This window comes from Uloborus diversus, chromosome 7 (assembly GCF_026930045.1).
Source record: "Uloborus diversus isolate 005 chromosome 7, Udiv.v.3.1, whole genome shotgun sequence".
Classification (NCBI taxonomy): Eukaryota; Metazoa; Arthropoda; class Arachnida; order Araneae; family Uloboridae; genus Uloborus; species Uloborus diversus.
In genome coordinates, this window is record NC_072737.1 from 120130435 (window position 1) to 120153656 (window position 23222).

The 23222-nt window shown below is 32.6% G+C and overlaps 1 protein-coding gene across 1 annotated transcript in view; it reads right to left on the minus strand.

Moving 5' to 3' along the window:
* Positions 1 to 764: 764 nt before the first annotated feature.
* The window catches only part of LOC129225773 (threonylcarbamoyladenosine tRNA methylthiotransferase-like), a gene marked incomplete at its 3' end in the record, with an annotated part of 39942 nt that continues 17484 nt past the window's right edge, over positions 765 to 23222 (minus strand). The window contains exons 7-12 of the mRNA XM_054860280.1: positions 22059 to 22225; positions 14299 to 14444; positions 8620 to 8680; positions 8159 to 8278; positions 2230 to 2376; positions 765 to 920 (exon numbers count right to left, since the gene is read on the minus strand). Of these exons, the coding sequence (XP_054716255.1) occupies positions 765 to 920; positions 2230 to 2376; positions 8159 to 8278; positions 8620 to 8680; positions 14299 to 14444; positions 22059 to 22225 (797 nt within the window). The remainder of the gene's footprint in view (positions 921 to 2229; positions 2377 to 8158; positions 8279 to 8619; positions 8681 to 14298; positions 14445 to 22058; positions 22226 to 23222) is intronic.

The following is a 23222-nucleotide window of genomic DNA, read 5'->3' on the forward strand; positions in this document are numbered from 1 at the left end:
GTACATTAGTTTAAAGTTATTAACCATTTTATCATAGCTGTAATCTTCCTAGAAAACAACACATCCTGTTAGTTTTTTTTAAATCTGCAATTTAATTAATTTCCTTAGTGACATTGTGTTCACTTACGTGAGTTTTCTCAACGCCTCACTTTTATGAGCAATTTCATTTGTAACTAATTTGTACTTCAAAGAGTCCACAAAGTTTCCGCTTTTGAAAACTTATCACTTTAAATACGTTTCAACTTTCAAAGTCGTTTTTACGACTCAGCCTTCGTTTTTCATTCAACATGTTTCTAATATCCTTAGAGAGGAAGCATTGCTATGAGAAATTTAAACTTGGAACCCCAAAAATTAGAGAATTAGACAAATATTGCAGATTTTTAAACTTAAGAACTTCGGTTAAAAATGTTGACTTTGGTCATGATTTTTCCTAATTCTGTAAAGGAGTACCCCTACTCCCTCAGAATTTCTTTGACAAGAGAAGCCACTTGTAAGCCATGTCATACGTATTGCATGCAATGAAGCATTCTATCTCTTTGCCTATTCACAAAATTGTTTCCCACCACTCGGGGGGGGGGGGATCTAGGCGACAGACTAGAGTAAGCATTGCTATCGGGAATTTAAATTTGAACCCCCAAAAATTAGATAATTTAGACAAATATTGCAGATTTTTTAACTGAAGAATTTTTCCTGATGTTATTGGTGCATAAAATAATTCATACACTATTTATAATTCATTTTATAAAATTTATTACAACAGCTAATGTTAAAAGAAAAAACATAATATAATACATTTTTCTAGAAAAGCTAGAGCTTTCATTCTCTGACAAGACTTTGCCTATCATATAATGCTTTCCTGTTTCTGTTATTTGCACTTTTAATGATTGTCCTAAGTATTTTTCCTCCTTCGGCACTAAAACCTAAAAAAAAACAAATTTAATTTATTAATATATATATATTCTTATATAGAAGTATCTATTCATAAACCACAGATATGCACAGAAGATGAGGCAAAAAGAATTGTTGACTTATGTTTGACCTTACTGATTTAATTTTTAGAACATCAAGATTTGTATTCTTCAGTATTTGCTTTACATATTATGTGAATAGTAATAAATGACTGCAATGCCTTACATAACAACAGGTAGGTGCAGATTTTCTGCTGCACATACCACAGAAATTTTTTAGATGGAATTTATCTCCAAGTTAGTTGTTAAGGGGACTGACTATAAAGGTCGTTTTTCAAATCTTGAATTTTTAAGTTTTTATTTTTAATCAATGATTTAATTACCCTTGTTACCAACAAACTTTTCCATCACCTAATGAGCAAATTTTCAATCCCAGACTGAAAACGATCAATTGATTTTGGCTCAAAATATCTTGAGATGAATATTTAGCCGATATACAAAATGCCAAGTTTTTTTTCTTTTTGTCAACCAAGAAATTAGATGATGCAATATTTATATCAACGATTGTCTACAGAAAAAGCATTGCTAAGAAACAAGATTATGCAAGAGCACACTGTTTGAACAAAACCTGGTAAAATTAATGAATTGCAGCGAGTTGCCCCACCTGCCATATTCAACCATCATTACCTCATCTGATTTTCCTTTATTCAAATTACTATGCTAGAAAAAACTTGAAAAATAGATTGATATACATAATGATATCTCCCAACATTTTGGACTAGAATCACTATATTTGTTTCAATCCCAAATAGAAAATTGGCATATTTTTAGATGGTAAAAAGTTCACAACAAGGCAAAAGTTCACATGCAAGTGCATCATTGATTAAATACAAAATCTTGTAAAAAATTTGTTTGAAAAAAAAATTTTTTCGGTCTCCCTAATAAAAAGTACATCAAGTGATTTTAAATAGTACTCAGTGAGGTTAACTAACACTAAAGTTTTCTTAATGATGATTAAAATAAATTATTGATCACTAAGAAAAATTGATGTAAAGAATCACTTTGACGTGTTCATGATGAGATATTTTGTAAATTTAAGATGCAGCCATGGGACAGCTAATTTTTAAAATTAGAGTTTCAGATGTAAAAGTTATTTTTAAAAAATAGAATTAAAAATTTGTTTTAGACAATTCCATAGCAATGCAAATAGTTAGTCTTTGAGCAAATTCTGTTAAATATTTAGCAACAAAACAAATTACTCAGCATTAAGTTTTCCACATAGTAAATCAGCATTATCTACATCAGAGTATCATAGCATTACCTGTTCATAAAATTTGTTGTGTCCAACAAAATGCTGCTTGTCATGAGATACTTCAGTAATTAAAATGTCTTGGATGGTACCAATTTTCTTGTCATAACATGTGTAAGACTGAAAATATTCACTAAGCAATTTTGTTCGACGTTTAACCTGAAACCATAAAAGGAACATATGAGGCAGTGAAAAGCAAAGGGATGTAAGTGGACATTTTCAAGTTTTGAGTAAAACGCATTTAAAGATTAGCTCCTAGGTAGGATTCCATTGAAATTTATTTCTAAATCATGCTGTATAGCAGCAACTACCAGGTACTACTGAATAACTATACCATTGAAATAGTTTTATAACTGTACACAGAGAAGACAAATCACAAATTCAAAAGCAGAATAGAAGGATCAACAGTCAGGGCCCATTCCTTTCTGATTCAAGGAACCCCGTAAAATTTGAATGAGCTCTGACTGTTGAGCTTTCTATTCTGCTTTTGAATTTATGATTTGCCATATCTGTGTACGGTAATAAAACTATTAAAGTAAGTTATTGCAATGAAAAAGCCATTTCATACAAGGATGTGATAGTTTTAAAACTTAATAATTGTGTTATTTTCGGATGCAGAAGGATTGAAGTCTAAAATACAATAATCAGTTCTCTACGAAGCTCAAGTTAAATCAGGGGTGCCCCCTCCCCCTTAGAAAAAGGGCGCACCACCGCTAAATTTTGCAAAGACCCCCACCCTCACAAAAAAAAAAAAACAAGAGCCTCCCCCCCTAAAAATGAAAAAAAAAGCCTCTCAAAACAACCTTCCTTAAAAATTTTAATGGCACAGTCTGTGCCATGACCCCCCCCCCCCTTGGTCGGCACCCCTGGTTAAATTTAGGTTATCCCTGGTTACCTTTGTGCATGAAAAGTAAAATAAGAAATAACAACGTCAAGTTGGCATAGTATTATTAATTTATAATTTTCAGTTCTGTTTTTTCAATACTTTTCAAAAAATGTTTCATTTATATTTTAAACAAATTAAAAATCAAATGCTTATTTCTTTTTATCCTAAAACTAAGTTCATAAAAAAATAAAGTAATAAAAAAATAAATAAAATTGAAATACATTATATTGCAATAAAAAAAAGCTATCCTACACTGGCATATGATTGCTCCAAAACTAAAAAATATTTGAAGGATGCAAAAAGAATGAAATCTTACATGGAAATTAAGTTTGCAAAAAGAAAAAAGATAATAAAAATAAAATTAAAATAAATTATTGCAGTACAAGAAGCTATCCTATACTTCTATATGAGAGCTTCGAAAGAAAAAAATACATGAAATATTTGAAGGATGCAAAAAGATTGAAATCTAATACACAGCGATCAATTTTCGGCGAAGCACGTGGCTCCGTGTTCGCAAACTTTTATTTTTCCATTACTTTATTTATTTTAAACAGCTTTTCAATAAATGATCTATTTTAGCTCACAACAAATTAAAAATCTAATGCTTACGCCTTTCCGATTCGATGTTTTCCCGAAATTAAGTTCACAAAAAGAAAAAAAAATAATAAACATAAACATAAAATAAATTATTTAAATAAAAAAAGCTGTCCTACATTTCCATATAATAGCTTCCAAACTGAAAAATAATTGAAATATTTGAAGGATGCAAAGAGATTGAAATCTCATACACAGCGACCGATTCTCCGCGAAGCACGTGGTTCCATGTTTGCATGTTTTTATTCTTCCATTACTTTATTTATTTTTAACATCTTTTCAATAAATGTTCTATTTTAGCTCACAACAAATTAAAAACCAAATGCTTATTCCTTTCCGATCAAATGTTTCCCTGAAATTAAGTTCACAAAAATAAATTATAACAAAAACAAAAGCTATCCTCCATTAGCATATAATAGCTTCCAAACTGAAAAATAATTTAAATATTTGAAAGATGCAAAAAGATTGAAATCTTATGCACAGCGATCAATTTTCCGCGAAGCACGTTGCTCCATGTTCGCATACTTTTATTCTTCCATTAATTTATTTTAAACAGCTTTTCAATAAATGTAAAATCAAATGCTTATGCCTTTCCGATCCAATGTTTCCCTGAAATAAAGGTCACAAAAAGAAAAAATAATAATCATAAAATAAACTATGAAAATGAAAAAAGCTGTCCTACATTTGCATATAAGAGCTTCCAAACTGAAAAATAATTGCAATATTTGAAGGATGCAATAAGATTGATATCTTATACAACAGTAATCAATTTTCCGCGAAGCACGTGGCTCCATGTTTGCACTTTTTTTTTATCGTTTTAATCTTTGATTTTTTTAACAGGTTTTCAACAAATATTCTATTTTAATTCAGAAGTAATTGAAAAGCAAATGTTTATCTCTTTCAAATTTGATACTTCCCCCTGAAATTAAGTTCACAAAAAAAAAAAAAAAAAAAAAAAAAAAAAAAAAAAAAGAAGAAGAAGAAGAAGAAAAATAAAACTACATTTGCACAATAAAAAAAAGTCTATTCTGTATTGATAGCTTCTGAGCTTTATAGCTTAACCTAGAATTGGCGACACAAAAGGCTTAAGGACTATCCACCCCCCCCCCTCAAGCTTCACACAATAGCTCTTTGAAAAAAACTGCACATAGGGGAGTGGTTTATTGCACTACTCTCTATTGACAAAGCTCCTTTTTTTCAGCCATTTTTCTGATCATTAGAAGCGATCTGATTGGTCAAGCTGCGTACGTTTGCTAAACGAAATTCTGGGAACTGAAATCGTTTCAACAGGTGTCAAAAGTAAGATTTTCATAGCACTCGCGGGGGAAAAAAAAAGATTTTAGAGACTAAATCATGAAAATAGAAACTTAAGAGACACTCAAATAAAAAAGAAACAAATAGCTAGAGAAGAGACTAGTTCCGAGGCCGCATTACCCTCCTTTGCGTCGCGCACACCCAGTCGGGTAAAAAGGAAGGGTACAGAAAAAGAATGCATATTGCACAAGAATTTCACTGTTTACTAATCAAATTTACCAGGTATTTTTTAAAGAATTTTAAGGAGCTTATTAATTACTCCCAAGGACTAATGTACCAATAAATGTTTCTTCAGAAAAGAAAAGCAGATATGAGTGATTCTCAAATTAGGAGACAATTCAATAAAACAAAATGTTATAGTCAGTAAGAGTTAAAAAAAAAATGTTGATGAAGTGTCTTATGTACTTTACTTGTTGTCAGTACAGCTAAATATTTAAAATTTTCACTTTAAAAATATAATTAATAATTCATGAGTCCTTTGTCATTGGCTTGGAAAGGAAAATCCATGTTATCGACAAATTTGAACTTAAACGAGATGATAAACCATACAATAATCACAGCACAAAATTCCTTTTCATGGCATATAAACATAACCAAAATTATGTGCAAATCAGTGAAATAAAATTTTTTCAACAACAAATTCCTTATGAAAATGAATATCCTTTCTAACATAGGAAAATCCACGCTAATAACAAATTTGAATGAGACTATAAATTACAGAATAATTGCAACACAAAATTTCTCTTTGTGGCGTAGCTAACATTAAACATACAAAAATTTGCAATCAATAAAATAAAAATTCTTAATTACAAATTTATTATGAGAATTATTATCCATTCTAATGACATAAAATTAATGTACTCATTAAATGTTTATTTTGTTCCCAAAAATACAGCAAATGTGTCTATTAGCATAATAACTTTTTACTAAAACCTGTGCCTGTCTGTCTGTATGTAACCAGGGGCAGCATTTCATTTGGGGAAGGGGGGGGGGGGCGAGTTTCTTAAATATGAATTACCTCAGCATGGAACCAAACATGACAAAATTTGTAGTTGGTTTTACAATATGCTATCATACAAAGTGGTTTAGTACTACAGTTTTCAACTTTTAATAAAATTTTGATGCTTGATTTTTAAAATACGGAAGAACAGGAAATCTTGTTACCAAGCCAAGTCCAGTGTCATGCTCTTTTTTCAGCAAAGTTTTTTTTCAGCATTGTGCTCGAAAATAATTCTCTAATTTCCTGAAACACGAAAATGATTTTTCTCTACGAGCTGAACTGATTGGAATAGTTGAAAAATAATTGAAGTAACAAAGTTACGTACGAAAACACACCTTTCACATCTTGCTCTTCAAAACCAACCAGGTAACTTTAAAAATTGCAATGATCTTCATTTTTCATCATTGAGTAGTCTATTCTAGGCTAATCTCTAAACAATTCTTGCCTCATGCTATAAATTTTGCTCATAATTTAAACAATTTATTTTTTGTTTTCAACATCCAATCCAGATATATAGAGCCAACAATACAGAAAAATATTAATCCTCAAATCTTGTGTTAATTTCATTAAAAACCGAATCTATTATTTTATACAATAAGTTAAATCAATGTTTGACTTTACATCATCATGTGCATTTTGGCCAACTCTTCTAAATTCATTTGAATATTCTTTGCACCTTTTTATAATTCTCTTGGAGTAAGAATATTTTTGAAAAGATCCATGTGCTTGGTTGAAATATACGTCCACGTGAAATTTATTAATAGTTTCAATTGTAGCGTAAAATGAAGCTTGAACAGTCCAAAAATTAAGGTTAGCTGATTGAAGGTGTTTTGATAGAGTAAAGCATTGTTGGAAAAACTCTCCGCAATACAAACAAAACGAATAAAAATTCATATGAAGACATGTTAAAGGACATTAGCTTCTTCATTATTGAAAGAGTTGTTTTCCAAAATCACTGCTTTGAAATCATCAAGAAGGGTTTTTATGGTTTTAAAGACCATCTTGTGGTTGTCTCTTGAAGATCCTCTATGTCACCCTGAAAGTGCATTGTTAAAGAGCCCACAGAAAAGATATTTGTTGATATGAGATATTTTTTTTAAAAATATGAGTAGTAGGGGAGACAGGGGTTAGTTGTGCCAGCGGCAAGTTGTGCCATCGAGCCTTCTGACTGAGCTAATAGGTTTTAACACCTGTTGTGTCATGTGAGTGAGCAGGTTGATGGTCTCAATGTCTTGTGTAAGTTTGGAAGTATAGCATTTGACTGTTTTCAAGATAAAAAATATTTATTATGTTTTCTACAGCAAAAGTACATTTTGTGACCTGTGTTGGAATTGTCTTTGCCATTAAAGACAATGAGGTGTGAAAACTTTCCTAACATTATTTAAATACCTATGTTTGAGCTGTTATTCTATGCATTTCATTTGTTGATTATGATATTATTTCGGAAACTATTGAGTAAAGTTCAAAATGGCATAACACAGGGAAAATTGTGATGGTGTCACTACTTTCCCTGGTCCTTTATCCGTCAGAAATGAGGGCGTTGATGACTAACATGATAGTGAAAATAATAAATGTAAAGCTGTTATCAAACCCAGCTTTTCAGCAATACATTAATTCAATGATAGTAAGAATGCAAATCAGTCTTCAAAAGTGAGAAATCTCATTGAATTAGGTGAGACTACGACTGTTGACATTAGCATGGTAATTGAGATACATTTTGTATGAAAAAGAGGGCCACCTAACGCTGGAAATTGAAAGAGCAAGCACAGGGCTGCCACTGAGTTAGGGTCCTAAAATAGTCGTTTTAGTAGCCGCTTAAATGAAAAATGGTCTGCAAAATAGTCGCCAAAAAAGAAAAATAGTATCATAATTTCATAGAAGTTCTTTAAAGATTCAACTGAAATGTGCTGGAAGCCTTAATTAAATATTACTTCTGCAGTTTAATTACATCAAGTGATTCTGGAAACTTAGAAATGTTTGAATATTTACTTTTGCCACTGATGTATGCTTTGCCTTTGAATATGACTAGGATCTACTGCAGATCAAAACTTTTCTTTCTACAGAGCATGACATTGCTGAATTAGAAAAAAAAAAAAAGGATGCTCTGTAACTGTTTTGAACTTTTTTAACGCACTGCAGCAAATTACCTCTGGACCAGGAACTCTCTTCATGGCTGCAGCAGGTGTGCCAGGACGGGGGAAAAACTGATTGATGAATAATACAGGGAAATGGTACTTTTTTACCAACTTCATTGTTTCTTCAAAGTCCTAAAAAGTTCAAGAAAAGTTAAAATACAATACAATATTGCAATGTCAAGAGAATGCCAACAAGTCTGCCACTGGTAATTTTTATTTGGCATTCTTAAATCTCTTTTCTACTAAAAAATCATTTCGTTAAAATACAGGGATATCAACAGATAAAATAAAAGTGTAGCAAATGTTTCTCGAAATTGTGTACAATATCCACTCAGTTGGAGTACTTAGTGCCCTAGTATATTCTAATCATCTGTAAGGAGAAATTAAATACTTGAAAGAGAATTTAAATAACAGAAATTTAGAAAAATAATTATTTTAACTAAATAAGTACAAATTTTTCTGTGTCTTCATACCTCTGCTGTCTCTGTTGGGAAGCCACAAATTATATCCGTTGCAATAGTAATACCTGGAACACTGGAGAGAACAAAAAACATAAATTTAAAAAAAAAAAAAAAAAAAAAAACTGAAATAATTTGCATAAACAAAATATTACAAATACTGAAAACAAAGAGCTTTATGATCACTGAAATGATACAAAAGTTTAAAGTCAATAATTTAGAATTCACTAATAGAGCTGCATTTATAAATTTATGCGAAAAAGCAAAAGACACATTGTTTGACTTCTGCAGAGTTAAAAAAAGAGCATCTGCAAACAATTCTTAAAGAATACAAGGAACATGAACTGTTTTTAGCACCATTAAAAAAGACATTTCTCAAATAAATTAAAATACAGTAACCCCTCGTTATATCGCGCTTTTCGGGGGACAAAGAATAAGAGCGATATATCCGAAAGCGCAATATAACAGAGGTCATTAAAAATAGTTATAAGTCCAATACATAAGTAAATTAGCATTCGTTCTTTTAGACATGATTTTCTAATGGTTTCAATGTAGTTCATGAATGTATCATCACACCTATTGAAATTTAAATAAGATTGAAATTTAAGTAAATTTTCACCGTCAGAAAGTTAAAAACATCAAATGGCGAATGAAGACTATCTTTTTGAGCTGAGTGTGCATTCAAATACCCTCTTATTCCCAATAGACTTTTCACTCCGTTTGAATTGCTGTAGAAAATATGTAAAAAGTAAAAATAACCACATTGTTAACAGAAAACTCTTTCGCCCATTCAGATCAATCTTCCTTGCTTTGATGCAAATCCCGGTTTGTGCAACCAAGCACAAATCTTTTCTGTACTAAAAGAAGGGCGTATGTTCTCTGCTAGTATGACATGACACCTGCTTGATGTCTCTCACTCATTGTAAAGGCAATGTATCAGTACAAAAGAAGAGTCAAGTAGTTTACAGACTGATATATACTGCGCAGGTACGTACATTTGGATGACAGGTATTGCTGCTGCTTTTCCAGTGGATTCTGAAGAACAGCTTCTTTTTGTTCATTGACAAAATAAAGAAGAATGAGACCTTCTCTGAGCAATACCACATGTTTTCAGAAATGGTTTCAAACTTAAAGCGAAGTTTTTTCTTCTTTGACTTTAATATTTTGGGAAACAGAAGAAAAGAGCGATATATCCGAATGAGCGATATAACAAGGCGTAATATAACGAGGGGCTACTGTATTAATAATAAATAAAAAGTAAATAAATGCTGGTCTTGTATAAAACTATGAAAACGGAATCATACTAAAGTGACAAGCAGAGTAAAGAACTCAAAGCAATGTTAAGTGGAACAAGTGTACCTGGAAAGCTGAAACTACAGCATTTAGTTATCTCTAAAAAAGTACAGAAATCTTTGGTGCTTATCTACTCCTTACATTGTAGATCAAACCAAACACCTTTAATATTCTGTTATTTGAAGATTTGACATACATTTTGGATGAAATATTCAATGCAAAAATAAGGAAGAAACTCGTTTGTTTGTGTTGAACAGGTCTTGATATACATTGTCAATGTCTGAACTTTAAACCTACTTACAAAGAATTTCTATTCAAACATTACAGTCGACTAGTGCTATAATGCAATTCAGTTTACGTGAAATGGCTATAACGTGAGTTTTTCATGAGTAACTAATTTTAGAGCTAACGCAAATTCCTCGCCTGCAACACAAAATTTTTCGTTTGAGGAATCGCTGGGAGTAAGTATTGTCTTCGATACTGGCACCTAAATGTTGATTTCATGAATGGACGTCATCCCTTTGGCGTCACTGAAGTGCGGAAATTCACACACCTTACTAGTATCATTGCTTTGTTTGTGTATATGTTACGGCCAAAGCCCAAAATCGGCCAGTTCGCGAATTGGCCAGCCAATTCGGGAACTGGCCAACATTGCTGAAAACTTACCGGCCAAAGCCCGAAATGTCCTTCATTTCGGGCTTTGGCCAGCCAATTCGCGAAGTGGCTATGGACGATCGGCCAAAGTACGAATAGGAAAATCAAGAAGAGATTGTATTACACTGTTAAAAATGCAGCATTTTAAAATGAGTACTTCTGTGTACTGTTATTTTTTTCATGATATACACTTCTTTCAGAAACGAGTTCAAATATAATTGATATTTCTGTGTTAAAAATGAGCTCATAATATATAAAAATATGATCTCGTGTTAGTCTATTTTTATATTAAAGCCATAATACATATTATTCAGTAACAATACATGATGTGTTAATGTGATAGCTTAAAAAAGTACATTTGCGCCCTTCAAATGAGCGAATTATATCTTAAATAAATGCGTTGTGTATAGTGTGCGAATGCAAAGGTAAATTGAATTGAGGACAATTGACAGTCTTTTTCTGCTCCGAAGACCTAATTTTAAAGATTCTAGATCACATTGTACCGAGAAATATGGCTTTTTTTGGAATGCCTCCATAATAAGGGCTCATTAAGACAAATATAAAGTGAAAATAGTTTTATTGTTATTATCTATTATTTAAAAACATTTCCTTAATGCAGTTTTTTTTTCGAAATTCCCCAACAATATGCCCTTATCAATATTTTATAAATAAATGTCGTTATATTTATTTTAATTTACTCTTAGTATTGTTTTTTTTTCCTTTGTAAAACAATTCGAATTTTTATGAAACAATATTTCGGAAGAGAAAGCAATCTAGAACATTTAGCATATTTTCCTTTTTTTTTAAACATTTAGGAAAGGTTGTTCTTATTGTCATAGTATTTGTTTTAACTCTTTCTTTTTTTCCAAACGTTTTCACGCACGTTTTACTGCAATTATTTAAGGTTAAATTGATTGCGTGTATTTTAGTTGGTTTTCTCTTCGTCTTACTGTATTTGCAATCTGGATTTTAATTCAAATTTTTTTCTTCTTGAGGACGGGGAATGATCATTTATATAACTTGCGTTGGGTAGGTATTTGAGCTAAATTCTTTTTTTTTTTCTACGGGGGACAGAGGAGCGAGATTTTTCTTTTGTTCTAGATACAATGTGTTTTTAATTACCTTTTGCTGCGAGGAGGGCGAGAGAGCGGGATTATCGTTTAAAACACTTTCGTAAGAAAGGGTGTATCGCTAATCGTTCGGAGTTCGCTTCGCTCACAAATAGATTGGGTTACGGTAGCTTAGTTACTTGTCGAGTTTGAAGATGAAAAACTACAGAGTTTTTTCATTACTTTACATTTTAAAGCAACTGTTTATGTAATTTAATGTCTTTTTCATATAGCGAAATATTTTAAACTGCTGTTTTTTTTTAAAAATAGGTTTTCTTAAAGAGTGAACGCATTTTGGTATAAGAAAATGATTATTTTGAATCAGAGATGGGAGGGGGGAGGATTTTCGTTTATTCGTACCTTCCTTTAAATTCTTAGCACGGGCATCGTCTTGCGGGTATAGCTTGTAATTAATAAAATTACTCTCATAATTTTCGAAATGGCCTATCCCACCAACGCAGCGGTGTGAATAGCCAGTGAGTACAGACTAATCGCACGGACTTGGCGCAAAACATGCTAAGTTTCCCCTCTTGGCTATCTCGTTTTTTAATTGTCAAGTCTACACAAATGAAAGCAGAAGTGAAAAAAAAAAACACTTGTAGCTTCTCAAAGCTCAAACTTGATTCTTCCAACAAAGCATATTTCAAGAAAATATCACACATGACAATTTCTAAATGGAAACAAGTCTATATTATTCGTGCAATAAGTCATTTCCAAAATATGTGTTGCCGACGATTCAGTTTCTATATATTTGGATTTTCATCACTACTTTATAACTAATGTTTTATTCATGATTCATTTTGGCTTGGAGATTTTCTCTGAGATCTGGTTTTGTAGAAATTCGGGTTTAAGAGGGAGTTTAAAAAGAACCAATTTTAAATAGAATTCTGGGGAGGGGAGCACACACTAAATTCCTTGTCATTAGGTTTGGTGTCGGAATGAAAATTATGTTTAAAATTTGTGTCACGAACACTGAAAGGTTGAGAAACACGGCCTTAGGCTTAACCTCAGCTGGGACCGGTCAAGTATTATGTAAGCAGAAAGGGGAGACTAAGGGCTTATTTTCTCTGATAAGAGGAGTGGGGCACAAAAATTCTTAGGTAAGCATTAAATAATGAAGCAGTTACAGTGCAACGTAAAAGACGTGGAAAAAGAGCATCCTGTGACGCACAATATGTCATAAAATCTTATATGTAAGCAAAAGGGGGAAGGGGGTATAGCGTATGCTTATTTTTTCTCAAAAGGTGAGGGAGGGGGATACAAAATGACCAACAAATGCTTACACAATACTTCAATGACACCTTATTAGCGATCACATATAATTTCAACTGAAAGTATTTACATATAGAAGTGTAAATATGAGAAATACATACTCATAACTCAATCGAAGAATTAAAGGCAAGAAAAATGAGGTCGAAGCTTTGAATATCTATTGGCACACCTTCATAGGGACGTGGTAGCACCCTCCAAAAGCCAAACGAGAGAACATCATATCAGCCTAGTCGGAAACTAGGGACCCGACTTGGGGTCAAAGTAGTATAAATTTGACTGGTTTTATACTGGGAAATGGGCCTGGTGACGAAATTGACAAGGGACTCGATTTGGCTCTTTGCGGCCCTGGGGCACCCTTTTTTCTAGTTTCTACTACTCGCAGGCCGCGCCGTCCCATTGGAAGTGACAGGTGTGTCGTCTACCTGTTTATCTAAAATCTTTCGTAATCATTTCGGGCTTTGGCCAAGGATTCCCGGCCACTTCGCGAAATGGCCAGCCAAAGTAGAAAATGCAATATTAATTTCGTGTATTTCGGGCTTTGGCCAAACATCTTGGCCAATTCGCGAATTGGCCGGCCAGTTCGCGAACTGGCTGAATTTCGGGCTTTGGCCGTAACATATACAAATAACCACTCCGTACTTTCCACTGAAAATTTTTAAGTTAATTTAACATATTAGTATCTAAGCGTGCTATTTCAGCTTAAACTAGGGAAGAGAAAGTTTCTTAAAATTAAGGAAAAAGTGAAGACCCTCGATATGCAGGAGAACATCAGAAAAGAGATTCACAGCCCCAACCATCATAATCTTTAGTTTTTTAGTTACATTAATTATTATTATTTTATCTACGATAGAGAAGTGTAATAGATTTGCATTTCGTTGTTGTTAGTATTATTGAATACTGTACATACAGTATTGCACTCTGTCCCATTCTCTTATTGATGATTGATTTTGTGCATCATAACAATATTTTATATTGAATAACGTAAGTTTAAAAAAAAAAAATATGCAATCTAAATTTAATTCTTTATGTGGAAAACATTGTTTAAAGCAGTCTGAGGGGTGTTTACAAGTGTCTAAAATAATTTTTTATGTTTATCAAAAAGGCGTATACACTACACACCCTTTTTCACAACTCAAAATTTTGGCGAAGTGTCTTGGAACGCATCCTTCACGTAAGTCGGGACTTGACTGTACATTTACATTATATTGCATGAATTATGGAATTATTAAAATGCCTAAAGCAGGTATACAGACAATAACACGGTATGATAAGTAAAAGTTACAATATTTTAGAGTTTTTTGATTCCATCAACTAAATTAACCTAAAAGTACACAAATAGCTACAAATGAAAGAAAAAAGTTCTCACTTTGTTCTGAGGTAATTCACAACATTTTCAAAATCAAGAATACAATATTCTCGCTTCATTTCACCAAGAACGTAATCACTTCCAGACTGCACTGGTACATGGAGAAATGAATATACTCTTGGATGCCGCAAAATAACAGCCATATCCTATCGGGGAAAAAATGTTACAGAAACCTCATTTGAAAGCTGAAAAATCCAAGTAAACAATACATTAAAAGGCAAGTGTATGAATCTGTTAGAATTATTTAATTTATTTGAATGTTTTTTTTTTTTGTACGTACATTTGAAAGTAAACACATCTGCATATTCTTTCTTACATATTTAAAGTGAAAAGTATCACTGTAAACCGTGAGCTGTAAAATTCTGAATTATGCAAATGTTCCATACTTATAAGATAAGGAAACTAGGTGTGTTTTTTTAGAAGGTTATGCCGTTAATTTTGTTAGCTACAAAGCTCGTAGCCATGAAATTCAGGTTGTACATTATAACATACTCAATAAAAGATTTGCTTTTAAATAAGTGTCTTCTGATCTCAACAGACGGAAATTGTTATTTAGTTATCATGGGGGATGAAAGTTATTAACGCTATTAGCGGTAATATATACTACAGAATCTTTGTATGCATCTATGTACGTATGTCACTCAAACTTCTTCCGAACGTCAGAGAATTGATGACTGAACCAAGTGCCGATAAAATCGTAAATTTTTCAGGCATCATGTTTAAGCAGTTTTCATTTTCCTAAAACTATAATTAGTGGAGACATTAATTTTGTATTGCCAGAAGGAAAGCATGCTGGCACTTCACAAAAACCTACCCTTGGCTCTTTTTTCAAAGCTTAATGTTTTTCTAGCCTCTGTAAAACAAGGGCCCCTTTTTGTATCGCTTATATTTTCTCTCTCAGTTTCTGTTTTAAGTCGAAGTGATTGGATAATTCGAGTTAATGGTAAAGTGGAGCAGTGCTGCAGATCGGGAATGGAATGGTTCTAGAGATGCACCGGGCCAAAAATTAATTTACTGCTCACTAATTAATGCACCACTGCATTCAGCAAGAAGGAGTGAAGCCGCTAAAGTGCACGACCAAAGGCGGTGTACACCAAATCCGCTACAGAATGGTTGCACAAGCCGCCGAAGGCGATTAGTTATTACTTTTTTTTTGTAACAGTAGCTCATTTCAGATAATTAGCAAAAAACCCATCTTGGAGATTAAATAGAATTTTTACTTCTTAAATGCAAATGGCATTAAATTTCTTTAAGCTGTTTCTTCAAAGAAACAGATTTTGTAATTTGTTAGCTGTAAGTCATTGTTTTAATTTAATACAGAATATGAAACTTTTATCATAAGATCATTATTATTACGTTATGAACACATAGTTTACTCTTACACTGGTCCAATATCACTCACACTCCTTAACCCCCTTGCTGCTGGACAGTCTCAGGATTACATGTTAAATGGACCAGATATCTCGTCAAGAACTGCAAGGTGGTTAAGTCAGTAAAATTAAACATAAAATGTCATTATTATTTTATTTTTTGCAATTGAGTGCAAAAGCACAGCTTCACAAACTACACTGAATTTCCCAGAGGTGATTGTAACTCCATGAAAAAATACCTGAACTTTTTTTCCCCCAAGAAGAAAAAGTGTTTTGATGGGCATATATATACACATTACGTGTATGTACACATCATATTATGTATATAAATAATTTAGATGCATAGTTATTTGTTGGGGCTAAAACTCGAAGTTTTAATTGGACTTCATACGTCCATGTGCATGGTGGGAATTAAATTCTTTTAATTTTTCTCATTTCTTAAAATTTTTCAAAGAATGTTTTATTTTCCTCCTTTGTATTTGAATCCTTAACCATTAATTACATTCATTTACTAATACACTAAAGCCTAATACACCAGCATTTTTTAATGATTCCTGGTTTCTTTTATGAGTATTTGTAGAAGAATGTTGCATTGCAATAATGCCTTCACACCATCATTAGCATATGTAAAGGGCTTGTTGCAAGAAACACAAAACCAAAATCCAGCCCTATCAGTTTCTTTACACTATATTTCCATCTTTTCATTGTAGGAATCCACTCTGTTTAACCATTCCCAATTAAACTTGTTCTTCTTTCCTGCATTGATGGAGCCAATATCTTCAGATTTATCCAGATACCTCATTTTTTAAAAGAGAACATGCAAAGTTCAAATGAATAAATTTATCAAACAAAAAAAGTAGTGAAATGAAAAGTAAGAGTTAACTAGTAAACTTTAATTTAACAAACTAATTTATATTTACGAGGAGCATATTAATAACGATAAAGCATAATTAGAATTAGTTCAATAACAACAGAATGGACGCAGATAAAGATCATAAACTAGAATATAAAATAAAGAAAATATTTGAATACAATCAATTCCTCCATCTGCCATAAAGAACAAAGACAGGAGTCCAAGCTCTTATCTCTTTTCTATTCCTACCTTCCCCCAGTTTACAAAACATGACCGTAGCTTACGATTTATATTTATACCAAATGTCTTCAATTTGGATTTTTTCATTTCATTAAACATTGCCCTAAATGTTACTAAAGTGGGTTTTTCTGAAAATATAGAAGTTCCGGTATTTTTGAAGATGAAGGTACCGGAATTCAAGATGAAAATACCGGAAATCCGGTAAAATACTGGAACACAATCACCCCTGATTTCCTTCACTGTGAATCATCTTTTATATATATAAGCAGTAAAAGATCATATCAAAATTTACAACATTTTGCACCAAGAAAATGACTCATTACATATTTAAAACAAATATACCCCTTCCATTGCTAACTTCTGGGTTACCATGCTGAACAAGTTGTTCATTTCATTTATTACAGAAACCCCTTGATATATCGGCGCTTATCAGCAAACAACAAACAAAGCACAATGTATCCGAAAACCCGATACAACGGAGGTCATAAAAAATAACAATTCAATAAATGTAAAGTTAATGACATGTGCATCAATAAAATGTTAGTTAATTATCACACAAGGAAATTTTTTTAATAAAAACCAAAAAAAAAAAAAATGTCAACAAATTTTTGTCTTAAACTAAGAAAAAATAATTTAAAATATTTTTATTTTTTTATGGTGGAATACAAACTGAAAGTTGCAACTTTAACTGCAACGAATTAATAAGTCTATGGAAAAAATGCCAGTTTTGTTCATTGATTAAAAAAAGAAGAAAATACTTTTTCTGAGAAATATAACCTTTTTTTTGCCTGTGGTGTCAAATGTAAAGAAAGATTTAATTTTTTTAATATAATTTTTTGAGAGACAAAGGAAAAGCGCAATATATCCGAATGAGCGATGCAACAAGGCGCAATGTAAAGAGAGGTTACTGTAATTCAATGCAGAAATACAGATTTTGCACTAATTGTAAAATCATATTTTAAGCAAACTGAAAATGGACATCAGAATTTTCTGAGCATCATATATAAAGCCAACCAAGATGAATGATGTAGTTGAAGAGTAAGAAATAAAAATTTAGGATATTCGAGAAAGTTTACCCTTTTCCCTGAACCATGTACTTGCTTTTTGACTGTTTATCATTGTTAGGTTGCTTTGGGCAGTCTGTAACATATAGAGTCAACTCTCGATACCTCAAAGTCCTAAAGACCAAGATCCCACTAGGCTTGACCTACGCTCCTTGAGTTTCCAGAAACTGTTACCATAAATGAAGAGTAAAAATTGTAAACAAAACGTGAAAGTAGAATTTCTACCTCTTTCACGTGAACTAATCAGGGTTGCCAGGGTTTGAAAGGTGCCTAAAAATAAAAAATTTACCCTCATCAAGTTTCTGAAAATTGTTATCATAATTGAAGAGTAAAAAACAGAAATAAAACACTTACGGCCATATTCTCAATACCGTCACAGCACGGAGATGAAACTCGGCTCCCCAAAACCGAGAAGTAAGGGAAAACTAGTTTCAAACGCGGTGCGTATTCTTCAAGTCATTTCAAGCACAAATTAGGGGAGCCGAGTTTTAACTGAAGTAGAAATGAAACGGCTGTTACCATTGGGTAGAGTGACTCACGCGATATTTTCTACCTAACTGCATTCCACGTAGTAGTAAATTCGCGCACTGAAGCATGATTGACACATAATAAGAATTGGGAGTAGCAAAATGGATCTATAGTTCATGCAATTTTTTTTTTTATTAGACTCAATTTGAAATTTAAAGACATCAATGCCTTTTTTTAATGTTTCTGGAAAGAAACTTAAAAAGTTTTTTCATCTTGTTATAAATTAAATGTTTTTTTCATCTTGTTATTAATCAAGATAAAATAAAAACTAATTCAATAATATAGTCACGTTCTTGCCAAGGGTTTCATCTGGACCGAGCTGTAATTTACGAAATCCCCCCCCCTTTCAAAAAGATGTTTTATGTGAATATTAAGTTCGTGCTATTTTTTAGAAACAGCAACTTATTATTTTGGTGTTGTAACTATAGTTGTAATTAAAAAGCGAGTTTAATTACGAATATTAATAAATGAGTTTGATTACGAATACATTCTATGTAAAACTTGCCCTAGACGCATATGTAACGTGCCCCGTCCAAGCGCAATATTGTGCTTTGTTTTCGTTGACATTTAATGGATTAAATATGATTTAAGAAAAAATCGGGAAAAACTTCAGAGAATTAATTAAAATTTATTTATTTTATTAACTTTAAAATCCACTTTGGGTGCAATTCCGGGGCAGATCGTTGTCTCCCCCCCCTCTAGATACGCTACTGATTAATATATTAGCCTCTTTCTAATATTGAAAATCTGTCAGTCATAAATGTTTTTTTTCCTTGTGTGTGAAGTAAATATTTTTGAATAATATAGAAGCTTAATGTTTTCTACTATGTTGTGTATGCATTTGAAAGAAAGAAAGAAAAGAATTAAAAACATAGAAAAGAAAAATAATTTACAATATTATTAAAAACTGTTTACAATGTATTGGCTTTAGAACCCGATCCCCTCCCCCCTCCATCTGTTCCATTTCGTGAAACATTTGTTAATATTTATTGTCTTTAAAATCCATAAACTTATTAATATAAACGACGCAGGACAAGTTTATAAACTGCATTTTTCCCTGCCCTGCATTAGTTTTCCATGTGAAGAACTTATTTTTTCAGCAATATACTCCTTTTTAAAAGTTGAAAAAATAATTTTATATTTTTATCATCCAAAAATTCAAGGGCACCCATATGGGGAAGGGGACAAGTGGGGACTCAAGCCCCCCCCCCCCCTTAGAAATTAGAACTTCCTTGCTTTAGTATTTTTTTTCTTTGCTAAAATGTAAAAACATTTCTTTTCCAGCCATTATTGAATAAGTAAAAATGTCAAATTTTGTTCACTCTAATCTGTACTGAAATCGGTTTCCACGGGAAAATATCCTGCTAAAACATCTGGAAAATATCTGAGCCCCCCCCCCCCCCCCCGTCCCCTTAAAATTTTGCATATGGACGCCCATGCAAAAATTCTTTGTTATCATTCACACCTTAATTTTTACAATCACTTGTTTTACAAAGCTTTTTCTCATCTCCTATCTTGTAATTATATGTGTGTTTGTACGCAAAAATAAAGTCACATTCTAATTGCTTCTATATTTACATTCCCTAGCATAAAATCAAATGTTATTTCATCCATTGATAATATTTTTCCACATTAATGTGTTCATGAAGCTAGTAATAGTAATTTCTTCTGCAATTAAAAATCTCCTGAACCGTTTTATTTATAATTATTTGAAACAAAGAGAATTTTAAATTTGTTTAAATATTGTGTTGCGCATTGAAATTTTGTGGAACATTCAGTTTCATTCTGTCATTTTCTGTCTTGGAATGATTTATGTAATTCAGTCTCTCAATTGGACTAAATACCTTGTTACTTCGATAATTGATCTGAGTAAAAAAGTTGCAACAGGTACTACTGTTTAAGAAAAATAATTGATTTTTCCAGGGGTGCCCCCCCCCTCCCTAAGAGCAAGGGCACACCCCTCCCTCCCGAACTCTACAAAGACCCCCCAAATTGGATGACCCCTCTGAAAAAAGAAGAAATTATTCCTTGAACAGCCCCCCCCCTCCCCCAAAAATTTCATGGCATATTCTGCGCCATGACGCCCCCCCCCCCCCCCCAACCTCCTCCCACAGCCGAGGTGAGCACTCCTGATTATTTTGCTTCAGACCAATTTTTCATTTTCCCCAAACTCATAAAAATAATAGCAAGTGCGATTCTGCCACATTTTTCACAAATTTAAAGCAAAACTTTAGCAATTATAAAAGCTCCGTTGTGACGTTATATGACTATAATTCAGGGAAGAATTTGTTTAAAAAACTATTAGCGGTTTAAAAATTGTTTGACCTGCATTTTAAAATTGGAGCAATGCTGCATTAAAAAAACAAATAAGTTTTCGTGTTCCAGAAATTATTTGATAAAGGATAGTTTGTAACGGACGAAAGTGTTCTAAGATATTCTCTCAGAAGTGGCATCTAATCCCCCCCCCAAATAGTTATTTTTTCATGCAGTATTCTTTTGTAACGTTTTTGTTGTTAATTGAGGCGAAAGTTTAAAATACGAAGAAACGGTGCGGCAGAAATAAATCAGATTTCAAAAAAAAAAAAAAAATTGCTCACCAATTGCAACTTTTCCGCGCTACAGTGACATGGAAATAAAAAAAAAAAGATTTTTTTTGCACCATTCTGTTGATTATTGCATTAATGTTTTCGGCCGTACTTTTTGATAACACCTATAACAAATGTTAATTCTGATTAAATTTTGTAATTAATTTTTGTTTCTCTGACATCAAGAATGTTTAGCGAATGTTTATCAATAGTTTCTAGCATTTGAAAATCGCTCAAAATAATCCAAACGGCCGTCGTCCATTTTGTTTGCTCACAAAGGAATGATGGGAAGGATATCTAGTTTTAAACCGTCGAAGTCCCGGTCACAAGCCGAGCTCTGGAAATGGGTGTTCCGTGACCGAGTTAAACGCCAAACCGGGATGGAGAATAGAGTAGTTTTTCAACTTCGAGGTTTAAGCCTTGGTCCAAGTTTTAACCGGAGTGGAGAATACCGGTGTTAAGTATGGTTGCAGGTCCAAAATCAGGGTTGTCAGGGGCTAAAAGGTGCCCAAAGAGGGAGGTAATTTTCCCCTCACTCAGTTTCCGTAAATTATTGTCATAAATGAAGAGTGAAAGCTGCAAATAAAACTCTAAAACAAGGTTGTCCACCTTTTCCGGTCCCTAAGGTTGCCAAAGGTTAAAAAAACGCTAAAAAATGTGTAGTTTACCCTCAACAAGTTTCCAAAAATTGTTATCATGAATAAAGAATAAAAGTTGTAAACAAAATGCTTAAGTAAGGTTGCCTACCTATTGCGTGTGAACTAATCAGGGTTGCCAGGGGCTAAAAGGTGCCCAAAATTGAGTAAGTTAACCCATATCGAGTTTCCAAAAATTGTCATAAATGAAGAGTAAAAGCTGTAAAGAAAACGTTAAAGTAAGGTTGCCTATTTTTTTTCTAGTCACTAGAGTAATTTACCATTATCGAGTTTCCACATAAGTTACATAAAAAATTTAGGTAAAAATATGACAAAACCCATGGTGTAGGTTTGCCCAAGCAAAAGTGGTTCAATTATAAAGTTACCATTATTTGAAGTTTTATTAATTGAAACTCTCCCTAATGTGTGAAGTCTCAACTGTTTATTTAAAAGAATTTCACAGGAGAAACAATTTTAATTCATACTTTTAAGTGCTCTAGGATGTAAGGAGGATTTGTCATCCCTAGTCGAAGCATACAGCCATCAGGAATAACTTCCACTAATCTATACAAAAGTTTGGGCAAGGTTTCTCCTATATCTTTTCCATAAGCTCCTGTGTCTTCAGATGTCAACCAAATTTCTTTAACACCCTCTAAAATCAAAACGTTTAAAAACATAAAACATAAAAAAAAATGAAGTAATGAATAGAATAGGAGTGAAATAGAGTTTAACAATATTTTCGCTTTGTTCAACAAAATTTTATTATATTCTATCTGATTCGGCGATAGTCTAAGTGGACTGTAAGTTTGTTTTTAATGATGACTAATTGCTTTTAGAAAAAGACTTTATAAAATATTTACAAATATTTACAACATGATTCTAGTAATCATTTACAGTAACCAATATAGCGATTCAAATTTTAGGGACCAATACCCTGTTGTGAAAGAAATCTATGCTCTGTTGCTGGTGCTCTACAAAAACACAACCATATTCTGAGCAAGTCGGCGAACAAGCTAAAACCAAAACAGCGCAAGGCGCACATGCTGTGTTGAGTTGTTAATCGGAGGCTCGCAGACGATTTCGATAGTTCGCTAAACAATCAAGGCTTGTCTGTAGCGTAATGACGCAACACTATCTTTATCATAGTAAGTGGTACAGCTCTCTTTTTTTCTCCAGGAAGGAAAATACTGCTTAATGTGTTTTATAAAATGAAATTCATTTTTTAGGAGTGAAATGTAGGAAAACAGTGTAGACCAGGGGTTCTCAAACTTTTAGACATTGAGACCCTCTTTTTAGACTAAGTATTTTGGCGACAAGTTTTAACTCTGTCCCTAAAACAATCCCCCTAAAACAATAACTAAAAACTACACAAATGGTTAAGTTTTATACTTAGAAACAGAAGTAACTAGAAAAATATACATGAATTTTTGTCTCTTGAATTATTTTATAATGAGAGACAGTAGTAGACTTTACTGATTTTATAATTTTGTAGTAGTTTTATGAAAGTTACCTAGTGCTCCTTCAAGTTCTATCACTGCACACAGTATGAAAAAGAAACAAAGATGACTCATGACATCAACGTGCCTGCGGGTTTTTAATAAAAACACAGCAATAAATTGATTTTCTTCAAAATTTTCTTCCACACCTCG